General features: G+C 42.0%; 1 protein-coding gene across 4 annotated transcripts in view; it reads left to right on the forward strand.

Moving 5' to 3' along the window:
• WDFY4 (WDFY family member 4) overlaps positions 1-27,988 on the forward strand; it is a 297,123-nt gene that overhangs the window by 53,623 nt on the left and 215,512 nt on the right. For all 4 annotated transcript variants that reach the window (XM_045437996.1, XM_045437994.1, XM_045437993.1 and 1 more), the window contains 2 exons: positions 1,580-2,160; positions 26,736-26,829. In XM_045437996.1, coding sequence (XP_045293952.1) covers positions 1,580-2,160; positions 26,736-26,829 — 675 coding nt within the window. The remainder of the gene's footprint in view (positions 1-1,579; positions 2,161-26,735; positions 26,830-27,988) is intronic.

Consider the following 27,988-nt stretch of genomic DNA (forward strand, 5'->3'; position numbering starts at 1 on the left):
ACAGAATCAGCCCCCAACACACACACACTAAATTGGGAGTTGCCTTTCACTTTTTAATTTGAACCTTGTCTCAAGCATCTTGGAATTGGCTTGAAATTGTGCCTGCCCAGAAAATCCCCTTTCTTGTGCCACTAGGGCATTAGAGGATAAAACGATTTATACCTTCCTCCAAAATCTGCTGATGAAACCACAAGTATTGGTCATTCTCTTGGAAGCACGTGCAAGATGGTCTCAGATGAAGTCCCAAGCAACTTCTGTGAATAATAAATATGAAAACACCAAAAGCTAGAGGCTTTTAATATTTATCTAAAATCACCCATACATTCTTCACTTTCAGGTGTGAAGCTTTAGCACAGAATGAGAATTACTTGAATACAGTCTTTTCTCCCTCCCTCCCTCCATTTCTCCCTTCCTCCCTTCCTTTCATCCTCCTTTCCTTCCTTCCCTTCGAAACATTTGTTAACTACCTAGTGTGCACCACCACTGCACTCAATGAAGGGCACACTGTAAGGGTTCAATAAATGTTTGATGGTAGGAGGAAATAAAAATGTGTCCAGTAAAATCTCAGTGATCTGGAGAAGCTCGATTCTACAATGTATGTTACGCATAGCCTGAACTCCACACATGGTCTATTCTATTTACTATACTTATGTTTCCTTCCATGAAATGCTTCTCTTCTCTACCTTGATTCCTTCATATTTGCACACCAGATTTTAAGTAGACTCGTTTTATTCTCTTTCTTCACTTAATAGAGGTACTTACGTTTGCACAGAGAGGGAGATAAATAATAAACTACTTTACAGAGATTGCATTGTGGGTCTCCTTTGCAATATAAGAGATGGTTCATTCCACTCATTCAGCAAATATTTATTAAGTGCGTGCTACATTCCACAGCAGTGCGTTGCCTGATTTCACGGAGCTTCAATCTAGTGGAGGGCTGAGGCAGTTTTCTTTTTTTTTTTTTTAAATTTTTTTTTTCAACGTTTATTTATTTTTGGGACAGAGAGAGACAGTGCATGAACGGGGGAGGGGCAGAGAGAGAGGGAGACACAGAATCAGAAACAGGCTCCAGGCTCTGAGCCATCAGCCCAGAGCCCGACGCGGGGCTCGAACCCACGGACCGCGAGATCGTGACCTGGCTGAAGTCGGACGCTTAACCGACTGCGCCACCCAGGCGCCCCCGAGGCAGTTTTCAAGTCACTTCAGTAAAATGTGAAGAGAACTGGGTTCAACAAATGAGAGGGGGCTATGTGAGCTCTCGGCCTGGGGTAAGAATAAGGCAGGGGTCAAAGAGAGCTTTCTGGAGGGAGATGCATTGAAGTTAAGATCCAGGACAGTAAACCAACCTTATACATCAGCATAGGCTTTAGCAGCCGCCATTTGAAAGCAGGCACTGAGGGGCAACTAAAATGAGGAGGAACAATATAGACCTCCCCCTGTTTCAGAATCACCCTCAGGTAGCTTGCATTTCCTACCACTTGAACAGGCGAGAGCAGGAGCAGTGCTTTGGCAGGGATGTGTCAGGGCTCTGCGTTAACAAGTTGTCTCCTGTCTCATTTTTATCCTGTTGGTGTTTCAGTCTCTACTCAGGATCCTGGACACCCCCAAAGGCCGTGCTGCTTTCAGAGTGTCCAGTGGGTTCAATGGACTCCTGTCCCTGCTCTCTGACCTGGAGGGGTCTCTCCAGGAGCCCCCGCTGCAGGCGTGGGGGATGGTGTCCCCCAGCCAGACCCTGGACCTGGTCCTGCACACCCTCTGTGCCTTGTCTGCGGCATTGCACCTGGACCCTGTCAACAGTGACTTCTTCAAGAAGAATGGGCTTTTTGAGAAGCTGGCCGAGGACCTCTGTTTGCTGGGATGTTTCGGGGCGCAGGAGGAAGAGGGAGCCCCTCTGCACTCGGAGGCAGACACAAAGGCCAGGCCATTTGCTGATTTGCTGAGTGCGGCCTTTGCCTCTGCCAGCCCATTCCCACCCAAGATACAGAGCTGCCTCCAGATCCTCAGCTTTCTGGACAGCATGGCCGGTGGCACCCTCCACCTGCGCAGAGACCTGAAGGAGCCCCCGAGGGCTGGGCAAGACCCAGCTCCGCATGCCCAGAAGGAAGACGCCGGCAGTGACCCCCAAGGCAACTTCAAGCTGTGGCCAGACCTGGAGGAGAGGTAGAGCTTTGCTGCCAGCTTCCATAATCGGGTCATCAGTGTATCTGTCTCCCATTTCCCCCCAAATATCCTGTGCATGGGTGGTGGGTAGGAAGCCTTGACTGCAAACTAGGTGTGCAAAAATGTCACGTGACTTTTTTTTTTTTTTTTAACTCAAGTTAACTTTGGCTCCTGTCTCCTCTGCCTTTGCGAGCAGGCAGAAAACCAACCTGAGTCAATCAACAGATGGTTGGAGGATGCTTTTGAGTTGCACAAGAACCAGGGGGCTTACCAGATCTTGGAAATGGAGGGCAGCACTCTGCTGATAATCTCACTTTCTGCTTCGGCATCCTTGCTGCTGCTCCTGGGAGCCTTGGTGCCTGTGCCTGGCCTCCGTGGTGTGCTGGGCAGCCTTTGGGGGGCCTTATCTTACCCGCTGCCCTCACCCTTGCCCCTGCACTGCCAGGGTGTGGGAGGAGGTCCTTTGACTTACAGGATGACCACAGTGTCCTTCCCCATCCCTGGATCTTCCTGGTCTTTCACATTGCTTCCACTTCCTATAACAAAGACCATGATCTCTTACTTCACAGGCCCATCTCCTCCATGACTCCAGACTTTCATTCCTGTAAGACAGACTTCCACTAAAGCAAGGAAGAGCAAAGAACACCCCTCCTTCCTTAGGGGGGGGGCAGGGAAAACAAATGAAAGAGCACAACAGCAGTAGTTGATTATCTTTTGTGTTTTCCCCAGGGAGCAAGGACAAAACATAAATTAATATTGCAAGAAACTCTCCTCTCCAAGCCATCTTACATTGACTGCCACGGGACACCCTTCTGAAAGACACTGCACATTTTAATCCAAATATGTTGGATCGGTCAGATTTCAGTGTGGAGGGCTGGTGGTGAGGGGGAAGGATGCCAGATCTCTACGGAGATAATCGTATGATTGTTCTCGTTTCATCAGCTAACATGCTAAATTAATTGGTTTCCTAATCTTGCATTCATGCAGATACCAACTTGCTCATGATACATTTATTGCTGGCTTTGATTTGCTAATTTTTTATAAGGACTTTTGCTCCTGAAAAAGCTTTTCCTTCCATGCTCTTTTCTTGACTGTTTTTATGATAAAGTTTGCGGTAACCTCGTAACGCGAGTTGGTCAGTGTTGACTCTTCTATTCTCTGGAAGTAATAGTAACATAGGTTACGATTTCTATTGCTTAGCTTTGTGATAGAGTCTGCCAGTAAAACCCTCATAAGCCTGATGTTTTCTTGTTAAGATTTATTTTTGTGAGGATAAATTCAGATTTCTTCTTGAATCAGTCTTAGCCATTTTTAAAGTTCATTTTCCCATTCCATCTAAGTTTCAATTTACTGACATAAGGCTGTTCCTAATATCCTTTTTTAACTTTGGTTCCTGACAGGATTGTTTGTGTCCTTTCTTTCCCTTCCCCCCCCCCCCCCCCCCCCCCCGCATTCTTGACAGGGGGTTTATTTATTTGTGTGTCCCATGAAGCAACTTTCAGCTTTTCCCATCTCTCATGCGGAAAAATTTTCTATTTCTGTCTTCGTTTGTTCATTCTTATTATGTCTTCTTTGCTTTGGTTTATTCTGGTATTCCTCTTAATTTAATTGATTAGGAGACCGATTTTCAGTCCTCTTTTTAAATGCAAAATGCAAATGTCTCTGTCCTTTACTTTAGCTGTAAGGTACAAGTTTCCTTATGTTGCACTCTCAATGTTATTTAGTCCTAGATGTTTCCATTTCCTTTCTGATTTAGAGTTTCCTTCTTGAATCTTGTTTGACTTGTGGATTTCCAAAGTTACAGAGTATTTTTGGTCATTTTCTTTCCTTGCTAATTTCTAATTTTACCATCATGAGAGATGGTGGACTGTTTGATGGTAATTCTTTGAAAGTAGTTGCGCTTGACTTTGCGGCCTCCAGTGTGATAAATCTTCCTAACTGTTCCATGTGTGCTTGAAAAGAATGAATATTTTCCAGTTGTTAGAGTCAATGTTCTATTTATGTCCTTTAGATCAAACTGGTCAAGGGTCTTCTTCAGATTTTCAGATCATTTAATCTGTTTGACAATATCAGTTGCTAAGATATGTGAAATATTTTTCCTTATATTCATAGATTTGTTAATTTCTGTTAATTTTTACCTTACATATATCTGAGGCTATTTGAATCTCACATATTTACAATTTTTATATCATCTCGTGGAATCAAAATTTTTTACCTCATATGGTGGCCTTCTTTATCTCCAATAGTACATTTTGTCATAAGAACAACTTTTTCTAATACTAATAAGGCTATATCAGCTTTCTTTTGGTTAGTGTGTGCCTGGAATTTTCCTTAAAAAAATTCCTTCGTTTTAAGGTTTCTGTGTCCTGATGTTTTAGGTATGCTTTTTGTAGAGAGCTATTTTTGTTTTTGCTTTATTTTGCCATTTAAGCCGGTGTGATACTTTTTGGTTACTGAAGCATGTGCTCTGTTTATATTTTTGTAATTATTAACATGCTTGAAATTATTGCTACTTTGTTATTTTGTATTTTCTATTTGTCCCACTTTTTCTTTTGATCTTTTTCTTGTTTTCTTTTGAATTATTAGAATTTTCATTTTTTTATTTAATTTTTTCCATCTACTGATTTGATCTTATACTCTCTATTAGCCTTTTAGTGGTTATCCTAAAATAATTTAATAGCATCCTCATAATGTTTAACTAGTGTTTACTATGCTGTTATCTTTATCCTATTTCCAGTAAATATGTGTTACATATGTAATATGTAAACACTTAATATAACTCTTAAATGTATACTTACATTTCTTATGTATATATTACTGTTGCCCAATATTAATTTTGTGCAGTCCATAAATCTAACATAAATCTAACTTTAGTTAATCCATCAAATAAGGCATTTATTCATGTATTTTTTTTTTACTGAGGTATAATTGACTATATGACATTATATTACTTTTAGTATAAAACATAGTGATTCGATACTTGTATATATTACAAAATGATCACCACATAAATCTAGTTAATAACACCCATCACCACACTAGTTACAATTTTTTTCTTGTGATAAAAGCTTTTAAGATTTATTCTCTGTGCAATTTTCAAATATGCAATATAGTGTTATTAACTATAGACACCATGCTGTACCTTACATTCCTATGACTTATTTCTTTTAAAACTGTAAGTTTGTACCTTTTGACTCCCTTCATTTATTTTGTCCACCCCCATCCCCTGGTTCTGGCAACCACCAATCTGTTCTCTGTATCTATGAGCTCTTTTTTATTTTTTAAATTTTTAATTAATTAATTAACTTTTAATGTTTTTTTTTTTTCAATGTTTATTTATTTTTGGGACAGAGAGAGACAGAGCATGAGTGGGGGAGGGGCAGAGAGAGAGGGAGACACAGAATCGGAAACAGGCTCCAGGCTCTGAGCCATCAGCCCAGAGCCTGACGCGGGGCTCGAACTCACAGACCGCGAGATCGTGACCTGGCTGAAGTCAGACGCTTAACCGACTGCGCCACCCAGGCGCCCCCATAATGTTTCTTTATTTTTGAGACAGAGAGAGAGAGAGAGAGCAGGGGAAGGGCAGAGAGAGAGAAGAAGACACAAAATCCAAAGCAGGCTCCGGGCTCTGAGCCATCAGCACAGAGCACGATGTGGGGCTCAAACTTATGAGCCGTGAGATCATGACCTGAACCGAAGTCAGATGCTTAACCAACTGAGACACTCAGGACCCCGAGGCCCTTCTCTTCTTGCTTTGTCTTGGGGAGAATTCCCTTTCTGAGGCTCTCTGATCTTTCTATTCTGGGGGAGGGTGTCCCCAAGGAGGCCTCTACCCTGGCCACCTGGATGGCCTGCAGGTCAACTTGGAATGTCAGTGTTGAACCCTATTCTTCCAGCTCTTAGAGGGCAGGGAAATAGTTGTCAGCACCAGACGTTGGTATTGAGTGATGACAAGTAGTAGTCATTTTTTGATGTCTCTGGGAGCTAAGCACTAAACACTTATATTCATTTAATTCCCTCTCAGTCCTAGAACTTTACCAATAAAGAAACCAAGGCTAAGAAAGGATACATAACATGGCCAAAGTCACACGTTTAGTAAGGAAATGATAGAGCCAGATTCTGATCCCAGGTCCACTTGCAAGACCTGTGTATGTGTATATGTGTGTGTGTTCTTCCTGCTTCTCCTGGAAACTCCCATAATCATGGTGATGATTTTCCACATGTTCTGACACAATAGCCTACAGTTTAAAGTTTGGTCTCTACCCTATAGACGGCATCAGCCCAAATTCTTTCTAGATGAATCCTTGTGTCAGGTGTCATCTTGGGTTCATGATGAGTAATTTTTAAATGTGTAAGAGTCAGATTTCATAAATAGAGCAATTTTTTCCTCATTAAAAGAAATACATCACCCTTGACATTCCTTGATGGTTTGAGAAGGAGTGAAACCCTAGTCTGTCAGGAGAGAATCTGTGAGGTGAAGCCAGGTCAGTGGGCTGGGAATGGGGACAGGGTGTTCATCCCAGCCCACCACGGACACTCAGCAGGTGACTTGGCTCAGTCCCGCCTGTGCAACGTGGGCCCTGCTCTCCAGGGAGGAGGGGCAGAGGCTGCGGGCTTTCGACTCAGGCAGAGTTCTCTACGTCTTAGTGGCCATGTTCCTTGGGCCTGTTGTTTTATGTCTCTGAGCTTTGATTTCCTGATTTGAAGGCAGGGATAATGAGAGTATCTGCTCCGAGGGCTGTTGTGAGGCGAGGATTGGAGAAGATAGTGATCACAGCTGCTGTTCATTGAGCACCAGCTGCTGTGCCCAGTTCTCCACAAGCATTAGTTGGTTCAATCCATGTAACAACTATGATTTGAGGAATGTTCATAAAATGGAAGTTATATATTAGGGAATTGCCCAAATACATACGTGATGTCTAAAACATAGAGTGTATAATCTCTAGGAAACGTACATCCCCCCCCCCCCCCCACACACCACATCACACATATACCACACATCCACACCGCTTACACACGCATTCCACACAGGACACCCACACACCACATCCCTCACACTCATACACACACACACACATACACACACACACACACAGACACACACCCCACACAGGACACCCACACACTGCATCCCACACCATATGCTGACCTTCTCTGGTATTTACCAGATCCTGTTACCTGAGATGGATGACCTCCTTCTTGGCCAGCTGATCCACAGTGAGGGTCTGGAGGTGAAGACGGAGAGAGGAGTGGGTCAGGCCATGGTGGGCCTTGCCTGCTCACCACATTAGGCCATTTTCATCTTATCTTGCAGGGGTGATGGGAAGCCATGGAAGCCTTTGGGCAGAGCTGTGGAGGGACGGGCTTTGTGGTCTAGAAGGGCCACTCTCTACAACTGGGACCAGACACGTGCCTCTTCAAAAGCAGGAGCACTTCAAAAGCAGCTAGCTCTGTTGGCTGTCAGAGGGTTTGGTTCCTGCCTTAGCATTTGACCTCTTGTAGCTCCTGCGGGGCCTCACAGGCTGACTTTTGTTCACTATGTCGACAAAAGGAACCATCTCGATGACTTGTAATTTGAACTTAAGTTGTGGCAGGAATGCACGCCGATAAGGGGACGTGTTTCGGCGGGAAAGCAGTGTGCACCAGGCAAAGATAAGGTTGCAGTGGACGTTCCACAGACCAGAGCCCTCAACAGTCCTTTGTCCTCCTCTGCTGCTGTTCATCTGGGATAGGATCTCGTAATTAGTAAATATCGCGAGGTTCAAAACCCAGCAAGATTTTACTTTCTGGATGTATATGTGATAAGCTGGCAATTCAAAAGACCCAGCGAGGGTGTCTGGCAAACTGTAAAATTAAATTATGTGAACGCTTTGCCTTTTTCACAGTAGCTCAAACACTGCTATATGCCCAAACCTCTAGGGTAGTCTAGGGTTTGCTGGAATCAGAAGTTCTGTAGGCCAGGCTGCATTAAGGCCTGACTTTTTGCGGCTCTCTCTGAGGCTGGAGGCCCTGAGATGGAGGTGTTTTGGGGGGTGTCCCTCTGCTGCCGGTCCCCCCTCAGACCTCCTTGACATCAGCATCCCACCTTCCAAACATCAATGCCTGCGGGCAGTCTTGGATCTGGGTCTTAGGTGGTCACGGAGAGCGGCCTGGCTCTTTCCCTGGTGACTCCCCTGAGCGGTCGCCTCCCGAGTGCCTCTGGCTCTCTGTCACATCTGCCATTCAGGCTGGGTTTGCTTTTCCATGCTCCTCTGGATGGCCGTGGATTGAGAGTGTGTGTGCATGGTGTGTGTGTGTGTGCGTGTGTGCGTGCAGACATGTGTGTTGGTTGTACATCTCAGGTGTGAGAACCCAGCTGGGCAGGAGGCACCCACCCAAAAAAGCCTGACCTTCCTCCTATGGAGCTGTGGCTTCGCAGGGAGCTTTCTCTTAAACGGCGGGGGTCCGCCGTGACCCCCGTCTGAGGTTTCGATTTCCACCGTTTTGTTTCTGGCAGCCAGCCATGGTCTGGAAGCAGGTGACCCTCCTCCTGACCATTCCTCAGAAGGCCGATAGTAGCCTAAGGTAGAGTCACATGCCTGCATCCTTCACGTTCCTTCTCACCTCTGGGTATTTTACTCTCTCACGTCCCCACAAGCAGGGCGAGCACTGTACAAGAAGCTATTTTGAGAGAGAGCCCACATGCACATAACTTTCATCATGGCATATTGTTAATAATTTTTCTATTTGCTTTTAGGTGCTATCAACCTCTTGCTGGGCCTAATTTATAAATTAATCTTGATCCTAAGTCGGTATGCATAGGAAAAAAGCAGCATATTCGGGGTTTGGTCCTCTTTGTGGTTTTTGGCCCTCCCCCACCCCCCCCCAAGGGAGGACTCCTGTTTCTTGTGGTGGCTTTTGGGATTGGGAGGGCTCAGACTGTTAAGGCTGCCATGCAGCCTGGTGCAGAGTCGGTCTTCCCCCTGCCACAGGATGGCTGCCCAAGTGTGTCCCTAACACTGTCCCGGGGGCCGGGGTCTTGTAGCTCCTTTGGAAGCCTGCTCCTGTCTACCCCTCTCTGACTCCCTTCGTGGTAGACCATCTAGTCCAGAGAACTAGAATTTCAGTAAGCACTCAGGGAGTGCCAGCATGGGGCCAGGCCCTGGTGAGGACTTGGGGGGAAGGGGGCAAATGATGCCTGCCCCGGCCCTACAACCGCATGTGGGAGAATCAGAAGTGTGAGGGGATCATTACACCTGTGTGGTCGGTGTTATACAGGGACAGCCCCAGAAATTAAGGGGGAAACGGAGCAGTGCACCTAACACAGTCTGGGAGAGGGGGGCTCCGTGGGGCCTTTCTGGATGAAAGGATCTCTGAGCTAAGCTGTGATGAGAGAGACAGGTGCCTGGACCGGGAGGGGTTGGAAAGGACATTCCAAGGCCTGAAGGAGAGACCCAAAATCAGCCATGCTGAGTAAGGAAAGCTCCAGGCCTTGGCAGGGACCGCAGAGACTTGGAGCCACACACTCGAGTGGAGTCCTGAGACCTTAGCTTGGAAGGGGGTCCGGGCATGACTGGCACAAGGGCGGGCATGAGGGGGGTGTTATTCTGTGGGAGCAGGCAGGCATGTTGCAGAGGCTACTCGTGTGTGTGTGTGTGTGTGTGTGTGTGTGTGTGTGAGTGTGTGTGTGTGGTCGGGGGGCGGGGGGCAGAGAGTTGGGTAGAAATGAGAAAGAGGAGGGGCAGGAACACAGGAGATGTGGGTCTCTCCCCTCACGGATGGCGATGGCTGGAGCCCAGATAGCAGGCTGCTGGCAGGAGAACCTTCTGAGACCTCTGTAGGACATAATGTCAAGGCCTTGGTAACCAATCATAAGCGTGCAGGAGGAGGGGCTGGCCCAGGTCCTGACAGGGAAGCCCTGGTGAAGATCTGGTTTGGGAGAAGGTGGTGGCTGTCTGGAGTGGCCTGTGCGGACTGCCACAACGAGATCGTATTACCTTTAATTTTCTAATTAATCGCTCAGGAATCCACCAGCTGTAGTAAGAAGAGACAGAGTAACTTAACCCCGCCCCGAGAATCTGGATATAGTCCAGACAAGGGGTAGTCTGACTTCCACAGCTAAGCAGGAAAAATACCCGGATCTGAGCACCATCTCCTGTGGTGTGGGCTGCGGTCTCGGGGTTGGGGGGTCGGGGGGAATGGGGATAGCTAAGCTTGGGCATTGTGTGATGTGGAGCGTCCTCACTGGTTCAGATCCGCCCAAAGGCCTCTAGGGTTTTTCAACTGAAATGACATCACTCTTTGTAAAATTTGACCAAACATCCCTCTTTCCCTGTCCTCGCCTCTGGGCTTTGAGAGATACGGATAATCATGTATTCTTGGATTATAACTTTCAGTTATATGCACAGGTCTTTTGTAAGATACAAGCCATCCCGGAATACCACGGGGTACCAGTGTCTGCCCTCCCTGGGATTCAAAACCCCACTTCCCATTCCTGCTCTTGGGATCCATACCTCAGAGCAATGCTTCTCATAGTGTGGCCCCTATAGCCTACCTTCCCTCATCAGAATCAGTTGTGAACAGGCTAAGATACAGTCTCATCCACCAGATTTCCTGAATCACAGTCACTGGGTTGGGAGTGTAGGGATTTTTAAAAAATCTCTTCTTGTTATTTTTAAGCACATTACACTTCGAGAACATCTTCCCCAGGTGCTAGGCATCTTTTCCTTAAAAACATTTGTTAAACATCTAACTTTTTTTATTAAGGTAAATTCACATAACATGAAATTCATAATTGTATTTTATATATTTTTTAAGTTTATTTATTTATTTTGAGAGAGGGAGGGGGAGAGAATGCACAAGCAGGGGAGGCACAGAGGGAAGGAGAGACAGAATCCCAAGCACACTGCTCGCCATCAGTGTGGAGCCTGATGGGGGTTTTGAACTCATGAACTGTGAGATTATGACCTGAGCCAAGATCGAGAGTCAGATGCTTAACTGACTGAACCACCCAGGTGCCCCAAAACAACAATTTTAAAGCAGACAACTCAGTGGCATTTAGAATCTTCATGATGTGCAAACACTACCTCTATCTAGTTCCAAAATATTTTCATTCCTCTAAAAGGAAAACCCTGTATATGCTCCCATTCCTTCAGCCAACCACTGTGCCACAGCCAGGTTTTCTGTCTCTTTGGATTTACTAATTTGGATATTTCATATAAATAGAATCACACAACAGGTAGCCTTTTCTGTCTGGCTTCCTTCACTTAACATGTTTTCAAGGTTCATCCCCGTTGTAACATATATCTGTACTTTATGACTTTATTATGGGTGAATATCATCCCACTGTATGTATACACCACAATTTGTTTTTCCATTCATCTGCTGATGGACATTTGGCTTGTTTTCACCTTTTAGCTATGATAAATAGTGCTGCTGTGAACATACACAGACATATATTTATTTGAGTCTTTGTAGTTGTTTTGTGTAAATACATAGGAGTGGAATTGCTGAATCAAAGGATAATTCTAGGTTTAATTTTTTGAGGAACCACCCAACACTCTTCCATGGTAGCTGAACAAAATTTATAAATTCTAACCAGAAATCTATGAAGTTTCCAATTTCTCCAGGTGTTTACCGGTACTTATCTTCCATTAAAAAAATTGACAGCCATCCTCGTGAGTGTGGCGTAAGTGGCTCACTGCGGTTTTGATTTGCACTTCTCTGTTGGCTAAATGATGAACATCTTCCTGTGCTTGCTGGCCATTTGTGAATTTTCTTTGGAGAGATATCTGTTCAAGTCCTTTGCTCATTTTGAAATTGGATTGTTTCTCTTTTTGTTGTTTAGTTGTATAAGTTCTTTGTATATTATGGATAATAGACCCTTATCAGTTTTATGATTTGCAAATATTCTCTCCCATTCTGTAGATTGCTCTCTTCATAATGTCCTCTGATGCACAAAAGCTTTTAATTTTGATGACATCTGTGTGATCTCTTTTTTCTTTTGTTGCTTATGATTCTGGTGTTACATGTAAGAATCCATTGCCAAATCCAAAGATACGAAGATTTACCTCTGTGTTTTCCCCTAAAAGTTTTATAATTTTGGCTCTTGTGTTTAGGTCATTGATCCATTATATGATGTGAGGCCAGAGTTCATCTTCATTCTTTTGCATGTGGCTATCCGTTTCTCTCAGGACCATGTGTTGAAGATTCTATTCTTTCTCCATTGAATGGTCCTAGCATCCTTGTTGAAGACTCAATCTTATTCCACTGGACTGTGTGTCAAGCATGTACCACACTGTTGTGATTACTGTAGCATTATGGTAAGTTTTGAACTCAGGACGTGTGAGCAGTCCAACTTTGTTCTTTTTAAATATCGTTGTGACTATTTAGAGTTCCTTGCAATTGCATATGAATTTGAGGACCAGCTTTTACCACTGAGTATGTTAGCTGCAGGCTTTTCATAAATGCCCTTTATCATGTTGAGGAAGTCTTTATTGATTCTTGGTTTTCTGAGTGTTTTTTTTTTTATCATGAAAGGGTGTTGGATATTGTCAAATGCTTTTCTACATCAACTGAGGCAGTCATTTGTTTTTCTTCCCCTTCTGCTAATGTGGTGCGTTACATTGACTAATTTTCTCATATTGAATCACTCACAGCCTGCATTCCTGGGATAATCTCCACTTGATCATAGTGTACAATCCTTTAAATATGCTGTTGGAGTTGGTTTGCTAGTATGTTGTTGGCGGTTTTTCCATGTATATTCGTTAGGGATCTTGTCTGTAGTTTTTTGTTTGTTTCTTTGTGTAGCTTTGGTATCAAGGTAATTAATATAGGCTTCTTTGCTGTTCCCTGAACATACCGGACATACTCCCACCTTAAAGGTTTTTGCTGGCTGTTCCCTTTGCTTGAAACGCTTTTCCTCAGGATATCTGCATCCCATCTTTCAAGACTGCCCAGCTGTCACCTTCTCAAGGAGGCCAACTCTGCCACCCAAATTAAAATTGCAAATTGCTTCCTTCCTCCACCCCAGCACTCTTCATGTTTTCTCCCAATGGCACTTATCTTCCTTCATAATGTATAATTTACTTATTCATGCTAATATATTAACGTATTATACTCCAATGTAATAATGTAGTATGTATTGTATTGTATAATAATAACTTTTATTATTTATAATTTACATATTTATTATGTTTATCTTTATTATCTACACTACTCCCTTCACACCCGGGTGTGGGCTTTAGTTTAGTTTTTTTATAGATGTATCCAGAGTGCTTGAATAGCGCCTGGTAAATAGTTAGGTCAATAAATATTTGTTCCATTGAATTGAATAAATTAACACCAAGGCGAGATGTACTCCTGGCAACTTAGCCGTTCTTTTTAGGCTGATGGTGCCAAGGACGATGTGGCCACAGGTTATGAGAGTAGTGCCCTGGCCAAAATGTTTGAAAATCAGGTGTTTGTGGGGCGCCTGGGTGGCCCAGTCAGTTAAGCATATGACTTCAGCTCAGGTCACGATCTCACGGTTCGTGGGTTCGAGCTCCACGTCAGGCTCTGTGCTAACAGCTCAGAGCCTGGAGCCTGCTTCAGGGTCTGTGTCTCCCTCTCTCTCTGCACCTCCCCCACTCAAGTGCTATCTGTCTCTCTCTCTCTCTCTCTCTCTCAAAAATAAATAAATATTAAAAAAAATTAAAAAAAAAAGAAAATCAGGTGTTTGTAATTTGGGATTAGATTTGTGGGTTTTCGTGCATTTGTTTTTATTTTTCTTATTAAGTTTTGAATTTACATATAGTAGAAGTCCCTTTTTTTTTTCTGTGAACTTCTATGGGTTTTAATTCACTTAATTTAGAGCCATGTGACCACCACCACAATTGGGATACAGAACAGTCCCATCACCTCAAATAGTTCCTGAATGTTGCTCCTTGATAGTGAACCCCTAACCCCTGGTAACCACTGATATATCCCTATAGTTTTGTCTTTTCCATTAAACCATATAAATGTGGGTATACAATGTGTACTCTTTGGAGGCTAGTCTTTTGCATTCAGCATAAGGCCTCTGATGTCCATCCAATTTGTTGTGTGAGTTGTTCATGCATTTTGATTGCTGAGTAGTACTCCGTTGTATGGCTGCAAGGATTTTCTCCCAGTCTGTAGCTTGTCTTTTCATTGTTAAAGTGACTTTTACAGATTGAAAATCTTTTATTTTCATGCCGCACAATTTATTCATGTTTTTATTTTATTGGGATTTTGGTATTATATCTAAGAAATCTTTGCCAAACTCAAAGCCACAAAGATTTTCCACTATGTTTTCTTTTAAAAGTTTTATAGGTTTATGATCCATTGTGAGTTTCTTTTACTGCACGGTGTGAAGTTTAATTTGAGATTTACTATTTTTGTTTGCATTTGGATATCTAATTCCTCCCGTGCCATTTGTTGAAAATATTATCCATTTCCATTGAATTATCTTTGTCCCTTTGTGAAAAATCAATTGGCCGTATTTATGTAAGTCTTTTTCTGGACTCTCTTCTGTTCCATTGATCTGTGTGTCTAGCCCTTCACTAATACTGTCTTGATCACTGTAGCTGTGTAATAAGTCATAACACCAGCTAATGTGAGTTCTCCAAATGTATTCTTCCTTTTCAAAATTGTTTCAATGATTTTAGTTCCTTTGCTTCTGGCTGTCCTAGTATATGTAAATATAATGATCAGCCTGCCTATATCTACAAAACTGTTGGGATCTTGATTGGAATTACATTAAATCTAAGATGAATTTGGAGAGAATTGAGACAAATATATTAGATCTTCCAATCCACAGACATACTATGTTTTTCCTTTTATATAAGTCTATGATTCCTTCCTTCCTTCCTTCCTTCCTTCCTTCCTTCCTTCCTTCCCTCCTTCCTTCCTTCCTTCCTTCCTTCCTTCCTTCCTTCCTTCCTTCCTTCTTAATAAATTCTGTGGTAACTAGCATACAGAACCAGCACACTTTATTATTTTTTATTTTATGAATAGAATTTATTGTCAAATAGGCTTACATATAACACCCAGTGCTCATCCCAACAAGTGCCCTCTTCAATGCCCATCACCTCTTTTCCCCTCTCCCCCGCTCCCCATCCACGCTCAGTATGTTCTCTGTACTTAAGAGTCTCTTGTGGTTTGTAACTATTTTTTCCCCGTCTCTTCCACCATGGTCTTCTGTTAAACTTCTCAAGATCCACATATGAGTGAAAACATATGTTATCTGTCTTTCTCTGACTGACTTATTTCACTCAGCATAATACCTTCCAGTTCCATTCACGTTGTGGCAAATGGCATGATTTCATTTTTTCTCATTGCCAAGTAGTATTCCATTGTGTATATAAATCACATCTTCTTTATCCACTCATCAGTTGATGGACATTTAGGCTCTTTGATGATTTGGCTATTAAAAGTGCTGCTATAAACATTGGGGTACACGTGCCCCTATGCATCAGTACTCCTGTATCCCTTGGGTAAATTCCTAGTAATGTTATTGCTGGGTCGTAGGGTAGTTCTATTTTTAACTTTTTGAGGAACCTCCACACTGTTTTCCAGAGTGGCTGCACCAGTTTGCATTCCCACCAACAGTGCTAGAGGGTTCCTGTTTCTCCACATCCTCGCTAGCATCTGTAGTTTCCTGATTTGTTCATTTTAGCCACTCTGACCGATGCGAGGTGGTATCTCAGTGTGGCTTTGATTTGTATTTCTCTGATGAGGAGTGACGTTGAGTATCTTTTCATGAGCCTATTGGCCATCTGGATGTCTTCTTTGGAAAAGTGTCTATTCGTGTCTTCTGCCCATTTCTTCACTGGATTATTTGTTTTTCAGGTGTGGAGTTTGGTAAGTTCCTTATAGATTTTGGATACTAGCCCTTTATCCAATATGTCATTTGCAAATATCTTTTCCCAATCTGTCGGTTGCCTTTTAGTTTTGTTGAATGTTTCCTTTGCAGTGCAGGAATTTTTATCTTGATGAGGTCCCAATAGTTCATTTTTGCTTTTAATTCCCTTGCCTTTGGAGATGTGTCGAGTAAGAAATTGCTGCGGCTGAGGTCAGAGGTTTTTTCCTGCTTTCTCCTCTAGGGTTTTGGTGGTTTCCTGTCTCACATTCAGGTCCTTCATCCATTTAGAGTTTATTTTTGTGAATGGTGTAAGTGGTCTAGTTTCATTCTTTTGCATGTTGCTGTCCAGTTCTCCCAGCACCATTTGCTAAAGAGACTGTCTTTTTTCCATTGGATACTCTTTCCTGCTTTGTCAAAGATTAGTTGGCCATACATCTGTGGGTCCAATTCTGGACTCTCTATTCTATTTCATGGTCTATGTGTCTGTTTTTGTGCCAATACCATACTGTCTTGATGATTACAGCTTTGTAGTAGAGACTAAAGTCTGGGATTATGATGCCTCCCTCTTTGGTTTTCTTCTTTGATATCACTTTGGCTATTCGGGGTCTTTTGTGGTTCCATACAAATTTTAGGATTGCTTGTTCTAGCTTCAAGAAGAATGCTGGTGCAATTTTGATTGGGATTGCATTGAATGTGTAGATTGCTTTGGGTGGTATTGACATTTTAACAATATTTATTTTTCCAGTCCATGAGCATGCAATGTTTTTCCATTTCTTTGTGTCCTTTTCAATTCCCTTCATAAGCTTTCTATAGTTTTCAGCATACAGGTCTTTAACATCTTTGGTTAGGTTTATTCCTAGGTATCTTATGGTTCTTGGTGCAATTGTAAATGGGATCAATTTCTTTATTCCTCTTTCTGTTACTTCATTATTGGTGTATAAAAATGCAACTGATTTCTGTACATTGATTTTGTACTGTGCGACTTTGCTGAATTCATATATCAGTTCTAGCAGTCTTTCAGTGGAGTCTTTCAGGTTTTCTATGTAGAGTATCATGTCATCTGAGAAAAGTGAAAGTTTGACTTCTTCTTTGCCAGTTTTGATGCCTTGTATTTTATCTTGTTGTCTGATTGCTGATGCTAGGACTTCCAACACTATGTTAAACAACAGCGGTGAGAGTGGACATCCCTGTTGTGTTCCTGAAAGCTGAGAGCTGAGAGCTTTCCCCCATTGAGGATGATATCAGCTGTGGGCTTTTCATATGTGGCTTTTATGATGTTTAAGTATGTTCCTTCTATTCTGACTTTCTTGAGGGTTTTTATTAAGAAACGATGTTGTATTTTATCAAATGCTCTTTCTGCATCTATTGACAGAATCATATGGTTCTTATCCTTTCTTTTATTAATGTGATATATCACACTGATTGATTTGTGAACATTGAACCAGCTCTGCAGCCCAGGAATGAATCCCACTTGATCCTAGTGAATAATTTTTTTTTATATGATGTTGAATTTGATATGCTAGTATCTTGTTGAGAATTTTTGCATCCATGTTCATCATGGATATTGGCCTATAGTTCTCCTTTTTTGTAGTTCTCTGTCTGGTTTGGGAATCAAGGTAATGTTGGCTTCATAGAATGAGTCTGGAAGTTTTCCTTCAATTTCTATTTTTTGGAACAGCTTGAGAAGGATAATTATTAACTCTGCTGTAAATGTCTGGTAGAATTCCCCAGGGAAGCCATCTGGTCCAGGACTCTTATTTGTTGGGAGATTTTTGATAACTGATTCAATTTCTTCACTAGTTATGGGTCTGTTCAAATTTTCTATTTCTTCCCGTTAGAGTTTTGGTAGTGTGTGGGTGTCCAGGAATTTGTCCATTTCTTCCAGGTTGTCCTGTTTGTTGGCATAGTTTTGTTATAGTATTCTTTGATAGTTGCTTGAATTTCTGAGGGATTGGTTGTGACAAATCCATTTTCATTCGTGATTATATCTATTTGGGTCCTCTCTCTTTTCTTTTTGAGACGTCTGGCCAGGGTTTATCAATTTTGTTTATTTTTTCAAAAAACCAACTCAATTTCATTGATCTGTTTTACTATTTCTTTTTTTTTTTTATTCTGTATTTTTTATTTCTGCTCTGATCTTTATTATTTCTCTTCTTCTGCTGGGTTTGGGGTTTCTTTGTTGTTCTGTTTCTAGTTCCTTTAGAACTTTAGGTGTACTGTTAGATTTTGTACTTGGGATTTTTCTTATTTCTTGAGATAGGCCTGGATTGTAATGTATTTTCCTCTTAGGACTGCCTTTGCTGCATCCCAAAGGGTTTGGATTGTTGTATTTTCATTTTCATTTGTTTCCATATATTTTTTAATTTCTTCTTTAATTGCCTGGTTGACCCATTCATTCTATAGTAGGATGTTCTTTAACCTGCATGCATTTGGAGGTTTTCCAGACTTTTTCCTGTGATTGATTTCAAGTTTCATAGCATTGTGATCTGAAAGTGTGCATGGTATGATCTCAATTCTTCTATATTTATTGAGGACTGTTTTGTGACCCAGTATGTGATCTATCTTGGAGAATGTTCCATGTGCACTCGAGAAGAATGTATATTCTGCTGCTTTAGGATGCAAAGTTCTAAATATATCTCTCAAGTCCATCTGGTCCAGTGTATGATTCAAGGCCATTGTTTATTTATTGATTTTCTGCCTAGATGATCTATCCATTGTTGTAAGTGGAGTATTAAAGTCCCCTGCAATTACCACATTCTTACCAATAAGGTTGCTTATGTTTGTGATTAATTGTTTTATATATTTGGGTGCTCCCATATATAAATGCATAAACATTTATAACTGTTAGCTCTTCCTGATGGATAGACCCCATAATTATTATATAATGTCCTTCTTCATCTCTTGTTACAGTCTTTATAAAATCTAGTTTGTCTGATATAAGTATGGCTACTCCAGCTTTCTTTTGACTCCCAGTGGCATGATAGCTGGTTCTCCACCCCTCACTTTCAATCTTAAGGTGTCCTCAGGTCTAAAATGGGTCTCTTGTAGACAGAAAATAGACGGGTCTTGTTTGTTTTTTTTTACCCATTCTGATACCCTACGTCTTCTGATTGGAGCATTTAGTCCCTTTACATTCAGTGTTATTATTGAAAGATAAGGGTTTAGACTCATTGTGCTATCTGTAGATATTTGCTTCTAGTGATGTCTCTTGCCTTTGTGGTCTTTGCAACACTCACAGAGTTCCCCTTAGGATCTCTTGTAGGGCTGGTTTAGCAGTAATGAATTCCTTCAGGTTTTGTTTGTTTGGGAAAACTTTTATCTCTCCTTCTATTCTGAATGACAGGATTGCTGGATAAAGGATTCTTGGCTGCATATTTTTGCTATTCATCATATTGAAAATTTCCTGCCACTCCCTTCTGGCCTGCCAAGTTTCAATATATAGGTCTGCTATGACTCTTACGTGTCTACCATTGTAGGTTAAGGCCCGTTTATCCCTAGCTGCTTTCAGAATTCTCTTTATCTTTGTATTTTGCCAGTTTCACTATGATATGTCATGCAGAAGATTGATTCAAGTTACATCTGAAGGGAGTTCTCTGTGCCTTCTGGATTTCAATGTCTGTTTCCTTCCCCAGATTGGGGAAGTTCTCAGCTATGATATGTTCAAGCACACCTTCAGTCCCTTTTTCTCTTTTTCTGGAACTCCTATGGTATAGATATTGTTTAGTTTCATTGAATCACTTAGTTTTATAATTCTCCCCTCATGATCCAGAATTTTTTTAATCTCTTTTTCTCTGCTTCATATTTTTCCATAATTTTATCTTCTGTTTCACCTATTCTCCCCCACTGCCTCTCAGTTCTCACTGTCACCTCCTCTAGTTTATTTTGCACCTCATTTACAGCATTTTTAAATTAATCATGATTATTTTTTAGTTCCTTGATCTCTGCAGCAATAGATTGTCTATTGTCTTCTATGCTTTTCTTCAAGTCCAGCGATTAATCTTATGACTATTATTCTAAATTCTTGTTCAGTTATATTGTTTGTATCTGTTTTGAGCAATTCTTTAGCTGTCATTTCTTCCTGGAATTCTTTTGAGGAAAATTCTTCCGTTTCATCATTTTGGCTAGCTTTCTGTCCCTTATGTGTTTTAAAAGCTTGTTATGTGCCCTGCACCTGCGAGCACTACTATATTAAAGAGGGGTCATACACGGTCCAGGGCCTGGCCCTTCCGGAGGTATTTTTTGGAGAGTGTTACTTGCTCTCTGTTGTTGTGACATTGGTTACCCTCCACTAAGTGTGCTTTGATTTGTTTGTTGAAGTAGCCCTGGAAAGGAAAACAAACAAACAGAAAACAAAAACACACAACCCCACAAACAAACAAACAAACCTCAAAAACAGAAAACCAGAGACCCCAGCTACAAGTAAACAACAGGGTGGAGGCGATGCTGATGGAAGAGGCCTTATCCCATACAACGAAAGAAATGACAGGGGTGGGGAAAAAGAAAAAAATAAAACTTGATCAGACAGAGAAACTATACGGCTTAATCCAGAGAGAGAGAAAGGAGAATAAAGAAGGAGGTGTGAAACGTGGATCAAGAGAATGGATTAGATATGTCTGTTTAAACAGACCAAAGACCAGAGTAACCAGACTAGAGGAAGGGAGAGATAAGAAGGAGAAAAGGAAGACTATATCTATATAATAAGAACTGTCCAAGAATTAGACCAGGCAATGCAGCAGCGCTGGTCTGGAGGAGGGGCCTTCCGGTTCCTCAGCACCTATTCCGCTCCAGTAGATACACAGTTCCCAGACGCGGATGGGCGTGGCTTGGCATAGGCGGGCCCCGCCTCCACTGTGGGCCCTGCGGTCCATCCCTGAAGCCCCACCTTGTTGGTGATGGGGAGAAAAATGGCGACACCCCAGTCTCTCCTCCACGGACGGATATCCCAAACCACACTGATCCAGCCGTCCTCACTGTACCGCGGGTGCAAACGAGGTGGTTTGTCTTGCCCACTCCAGTGCCTGGTGCTTGGCTGGGGTTCAAACTCCCTCCTCCGGCAGATACTGGGGAAATGCTGCTCTGCACCGCCTGATATATGGTCCCCTGCTGGCAGGCGCAAGCAGGCTTTGTCCTGTCCCACAGCTCTCCAGGGAGGGGATCGCTTTCTCCTACTGGGAACTGCACCCCTGCCCTAGCCACTGAAACCGGGGCTGGCTCCTCTCCTCCCCAGGTGCGCAATCCCAGCAGCCAACTCCAGTCCGGAGAAAGCCCCGGGAGGTAGAGATTGGATCTTTCTCCATCCAGGTCCAAGGTTTTTCTCTTGTCCAGTATGTCCTGTGTTTCCCCAGCTGCTCTTTCTCTTTCCTTTTCTCTCCGCAGAAAGGGATCCCTCCCCTCCGTTCGTTTTCTCTCTCCCAGCTCGCAATCACGCACCTAAGGCCCCTCAGATTGTCCCAGTGGGTCCCTGGAAGCGACTCTTTGTCTCCTGGACTCTCAGAGTTCAAAGTCCGTTAACTTTAACACTGCTTTGTTTGAGAGAGGAGGGAACTCTGGATCCTCCTACTTCACCACCATGTTGCCCCCTCCTTTTCCAATACTTCATGTTTTGAATATGACTTTATGGGGCAAATTCAGAAAGTTCATCTAAATTTGGTTGTTTGTAGTTATAAAATTAGAACCTTCCTGGTGCTTTTTGGCCACTGTGGTCCAAATTTATGAGGTTTTTGGAGTGACAGTGGGATTCATGGGGTCTGGAGCTGATGGCCAAGAAAGAATTCTTGAAGTCATCTTTGGTTCAAAAAGGTGATTTTATTGAAGCATGGGGACAGGACCTGTGGGCAGAAAGAGCTCCCCAGCACACTTTAAAAAAAAGAGTTATACCTAAGTATTTATTCGTTTTTTGAGCTTTATTTTAAGTGACATTTTTAACGTTTTGTTTTCTAGTTGTTTAATTCTAGTATATAGGAATATGATTAATTTTAACATGTAATTGTGAATCCTGAGACTTTGTTAAATTCACTTATTAGTTCTGAGAGTTTTTTTTTTTTTTTTTTTTTTTAATACATTGCTTAGGATTTTCTGTGTAGACAATCATATTGTCTGGGAATAGTGAGGTTTTATGTCTTCCTTTCCAATCTGTTGTTCCAAACATGGTACTGAATAGGACCAGTGACAGCGGACATCCTTGATTTGTTCTTAGTCTTGGGGAGAAAGTGTTCAGTCAATCTTTTGCCATCAAATATTGTATCAGCTCTGGGTTTCTTCTGCCTTTTAGGTGTCCAGTATCAGGTTATGGATACTTCCTTCTATTTATTTATTTATTTATTTATTTATTTATTTATTTTTTTAAATGGTAACAATTTTCTTTTCTTTTTTTTTTTTTTTCCAACATTTATTTATTTTTGGGACAGAGAGAGACAGAGCATGAACGGGGGAGGGGCAGAGAGAGAGGGAGACACAGAATCGGAAACAGGCTCCAGGCTCTGAGCCATCAGCCCAGATCCTGACGCGGGGCTCGAACTCCCGGACCGTGAGATCGTGACCTGGCTGAAGTTGGACGCTTAACCGACTGCGCCACCCAGGCGCCCCACTTCCTTCTATTTCTAGTTTACTGATAACTTTTTTCATGAACAAATGTCAAATTTCTCAAATGCTTTTTTCTGTGTATGATCATGTTATTTTATTTTAAAATTTATTTATTTATTTACTTATTTATTTTCTGAGAGAGTGAGAGAGAGGGGAGGGGGGATGTGGAGAGAGAATCTTAAGCAGGCTCCACTCCCAGCATGGAGTCTGATTCAGGGCTCTAGCTCATGACCATGAGATCATGACCTGAGCTGAAGTCTGAAGCTTAACCGACTGAGCCACTCAGGCACCTAAGTTCAAAATATTTTAAAACTTTTCTTGAAACTTTGTCTTTAACCCATGAGCTATTTAGAACTATGTTGTTTACAGCATGAATGTGCTGAATACCACTGAACTGGTCACTTGAAAATGGTTAAGATAGTAAGTTTTATGTCATTTGTTTTTTATCACAACTAATAAGAAATAGGTTTAGTTCCCAAGTACATGGAAGATTTTCATTTATCTTTCTATTATTCATTTTTAATTTAATTCTGTCACGATCAGAGAACATACTTTGTATGATTATACTTATTTGATATGGTTTAAGGTTTATTTTATGACCTAGACTATGGTCTCTTTTGACAAAGTTTCCACAGAATGTGCAAAGAGGGTGTTTTCTGAAGTTGTTGAGTGGAATGTTCCCTAAGTCAATCACATTGGTTGTTTAATGGTGTTGTTCAGTTTTATACTTTTGATTGTTTTCTGTCTACTTTTCCTACCAATTACTGAAAGAAGAGTGTTGAAGTCTCCAGCTATAACTGTGAATTTGTCTGTTTGTCCTTCTACTTCTACTAGTTTTTCTTTATGAATTTTGATGCTCTGTTGTGAAACGCCTACACATTTTGGGTGCTGTGCTGCCTTTAATGATTGTGCAACATAACCTGTTCATTCCTGGTAATTTTCGTTGCTCTGAAGCCTGTTTTTTTCTAGGATTAGTAGAGCCACACCAGCTTTCGTTTGATCAGTGTTAGCATGGTTTAAATTTTTTCTAGCCTTTTTCTTTTAATCTGTCTATATTATTATATTTCAAGTGTGTGGCATATAGTTTGGGTTTTTTTCCCCCATTCTGACAATATGTGTCTATTAATTGGGGTATGTGGACAATTTTTATTTCATGTAATTTTTGATATGGTTGGACTTAGGTCTACCATTTTGTTATTTGTTTTCTCCTTGTTCCCCCTTTTTTGTTCCTCTGTTTCTCTTTCCCTAACTTTTTGTGGATTATTTGAATATATTATAGTATTCAGTTTAAATGTATCTGTAGTATTTTTTTACTACCTCTCTTTGTCTTCTTTCTTTAGTGCTTGTCTTAGGGATTACAATGCACATACTTAACATCCAACTTAGAATTAATATTTTGCTACTTCAAATGGAATACAGAAAGTTTACCTCTATGCAGGTTCCTTTACTCTCTGCTATTTTTGTTGTAATATTCATAGTATTACATCTAGTAATATTTTTCTTTCAACCATCATACATATGTTAAGAACTTCAGAAAAAAATGTAGTCTATTTAAAAAAATGTTGATTTATTTAGAGAGAGAGAGAAAGAGAGAGAGTGAACACAAGAAGGGGCAGGGGTAGAGGGAGAGGGAAAGAGAATCCAAAGGAAGCACCACACTGTCAGCACAGACCCCAAAGTGGGGCTTGATCCCACGACCCTGGGATTATGGCCTGAGCCAAAATCAAGAGTAGGATGCTTAACTGACTGAGCTACCCAGGCGCCCTGAAAAAACATACTCTATTAAGGTTGTCCAATTATTTACCATTTCTCTTGGTCTTTCTTCATTCCTGAAACACCATGTTTTTTTCTCTTACTATTTCCCTCCCATCTGAAAAACTTCCAGTATTATTTTTTGAGAAAATCTCATGACAAGAAATTCTCTTTGTTTTCCTTCATCTGGGAACATATTTCTTTTGTCTTTATTTCTGAAAGATATTTTCCTGGATATGGAATTATGTGTACTTCTTTTCAACACTTTACAATTATTGTTCCTTTAGTTTCTGATTTCTCATGAGAAAATCCACAGCCATTCAAATTGTTGTTCCCCTGTATATAGTGTGTTTTTTTTTTTTTCCTCTGGCTGCTTTCAAGATTTTTTAAATTGTCTTTAGAGTTTAGTAGATTGACTGTGATGTTCCTGGGCACATATTGCTTTGTTGATTTTGTTAAGCTTCTTAAATCTTTAAGGGTATGTATTTCACCAGATTTAAAGAAACAACAGCTACAACTTTCCTGAAATTTTTTTTTACACTACACTCGTTCTCCTATTCTTCTGGAACTCCTACCATAGGATGTTAGATCCTTCAGTATTATTACACATGAGTTTGAGGCTTTCTTATGTTGAAAAAAAAAAACTTTTCTTTTTTTGTTGTTCACATTGGGCAATTTCTGTTGATCTATCTTTCAATTCATGGGCTCTTATCTCTTTCATCTTATTGTTTTATTGTTCTCATTTAGTGAGATTTTTAAATTCATTATTGTTTTTCAGCTCTTAAGTTTCCATTTTACTCTTTTTTTACTGCTTCAGTTTCTTTACTGAGACTTTCTAGCTTTTCATTCATTTCAATAGTATTCACCCTTATTCCTTACCAGTGTGGTTACTAACAGCTGATTTAAAGTTTTGTCTGATAATTCCAACATCTATGTCATCTCAAGCTTCTCATCATCTATTGATTATCTTTTTCTGTGTGAGATATTGAGATTTCTCTGACTTGTTCTATGCTAAGTAATTTCAGATTGTGTCTGGGACATTTCGAATGTCGTGAACTCTAGCTCCTGTTCATGTCTTCTGGAGAATGTTGATTATTTTGCTTTAGCAGGCAACCAACCAGGTTAGGTTCAGTCTGCAAGTTCTTACCTACCTTCTGTGGACAACGTTTCCAGTATTAGTTTGGTTTCACAGACTTGCCAGTGTGATTTGATCTATTCTCTATTTGCCCATGAAGTTGCCAGTATAGGGTGGTAGTTTCTCCTTGAGTTCAGTTCTCAAAGCCTTTGGAATGTGGTTTAGGGTCAGATCCGCACATGCACAGCTAGCTCAGAGTTGAGCCCAGAGGTTGATACATCATCTGACGTTCTTAAGTCTCCTCCTCGTCATCATCTCCCCAATACTTTATGGCTCTCAGGGGCCCCTTCCTTCTCCTCTGTCTAGGAATGTGAAGCTTTAGTTTCCCTGTCATTTCACATACTTCTCACCACTGCGTCTGTTTCTGGGGCCAAGCAGGAAAGGAAAGAGAGAGACAACAGCAGTAGGGATTTGGCCTATATTCTTGGAACCATGGTTATTTTGGTTCGAGAGGATTGTCTTCTCCCAGGATTTCAGGCACCTGCCTGGCCACTGCTACTGCTGTGGGGTTGCCTGGAGGCTGGCTGAGAAAGAATGAAGAAATCTAGCAAAGAAAATCCCAGGGGTTCTCTTCCGTGTTCTATGATTTGCAGTGGCCTCCTTTCTGCTCCTCAGACCAGAAACAGAGATCTTTTCTTGGTGCTCTGTCCTTGTCTGCACGTGGTGCCCATTTCAGTTTTCAGACTCCCTATGAGCCCATACCAAGGAATGCTGGAGGGAGAAGCCCCAGGAAATAAACTCAATGCCAGTTGCATGATGCTTTGGGTTTGGTTTCCCTCTCTGCTACCATTTATGTTTCAGAGCCATCAGAGAGCTGCTCGTGTGTCCTATGTGAGTTTTGAGTTGCATTCGGTGGGCAGGACAGAGTAGAGCATGCTTACACCATCTTGAAGGGATCCAGAAGCCCTTGTATGTGTGTGTTCAACATAAAACGAGAGCGGCTCCATCTCCTACAATGCCTGGAAAGAAGGGGAAATGACAGGCAGCTAACTTGCATTGAATATCAACTGTGCACCAGCCACAGCGTCCTGGTGCACAAAAGCATTATTTAATGTCTCTCTGAGGCAAGAGCTCCAGTTTGTGAGCTCCACTGTCTAGTTGGGGAAAATTAAGCTCAGACTAGTTATTTCAAAGTCATATAGATAATTAGTGGTAGACTGAGGATATGTATTATGGCCTGTCTTAGAAAAATTCAGAAAGGTTTGTGAAAAGCAAAAGACACTGGAAAACTCAAAACTGATACCCTGCTCCCCCTTCTCTCTGCAGGATGGATGAAGGGGACGCTGTGATCATACACCCCGGGGTCCTGTGCATCATGGTGAGACTGCTGCCTCGGTTGTACCATGAAGACCACCCTCAGGTACTTGTTGATGAACACACATCTTTGTCTTTTTCACATGACTGATCGTTTAAGCTCCTTCCGGCCAGACTGTTTTCTTTTTTGCTTTTGCCCTCAGTGCCCTGCATTAGCAGAGCCACCCTTGCAAAGCACCTTCCACAGGGGGGATTCAGTATGTCTGCGACCCTTGATTGAGTTCTGCCCCCCCTTCCAAGGCCATTTAAAACAGGTCATTTCTTCTGGCAAAGTGACCTTCTAAAAACAACAGCCAAACAAAAACTAGTTGAAATGATTCAATCTTCATGAGGCAAGCCTTGGATGCTAAGGATGGTGCTGGGCCTTGGGGGGCTCAGCAGTCCTTGCCTCCCATCCATTCATCCATCCTGTGGATGTTGGCTGTGATCCTGGCTTGGAGCTGTGGAGGACATGCCAGGCTAACAAGATGGAACCTGTCCATGGATCCTGCATCCATCATGGGGACCAAGAAGTGGTACCAGTGCAGACAGGCTAAATAAATAAGCTCACAAATAAATATACAATTACCAATTATGACAAGTGATAATGAGGGGAAAAACAGGATGCCGAGAAAGAATAATGGGAATGGACATGGGGGAAGGCCTAATTCAATCTAATTTAGAGGAAGGGGTGGAGGTCAGGGAAGCCATCTCCTAGATGGTGACATTCAAGCCGAGCCCTGAAAGCTGAGTAACAATTAACCAGGCAGGAAGGAGTCTGCTGCAGGCGGCTGGAGTGGGAGCAAAGGGGGAGAGTGGGGAATGTGCCAGATGTGACAGGCAGAGGAAGACTGGAGCCTTGTTTAAGTATGGAGTTCTGTCTCAAGGGCAGCAAGAAGCATCTCTCAAGTGAGTGGACGATGACTCTATCAGGTTTTTGTATCAGAAATATCTCTTTCGTTGGTGCGTGGGGAAGGGCCTGGGAATGGGGACAGAAGTTAGCGGGCCATGCCTGCAGTTCCACATTGGCGGTGGCTCAGGTAGGGTGGTGTCCGGGTAAGTGTGAAGAGAGAGGAGACATCGAATCACAGAGCCCCGAGATGAATGGGTCCAGGGAGCGGGAAGAGGAAGTCAAAGGCAACCCTCAAGTTCCCGTCCTGGAAGAACGAAGGGCCCTATTGCAGAGTGAAAGGATGGACCAATAGAACAAGACAATTCTTGAATAA

This window comes from Leopardus geoffroyi, chromosome D2 (assembly GCF_018350155.1).
Source record: "Leopardus geoffroyi isolate Oge1 chromosome D2, O.geoffroyi_Oge1_pat1.0, whole genome shotgun sequence".
Classification (NCBI taxonomy): domain Eukaryota; kingdom Metazoa; phylum Chordata; class Mammalia; order Carnivora; family Felidae; genus Leopardus; species Leopardus geoffroyi.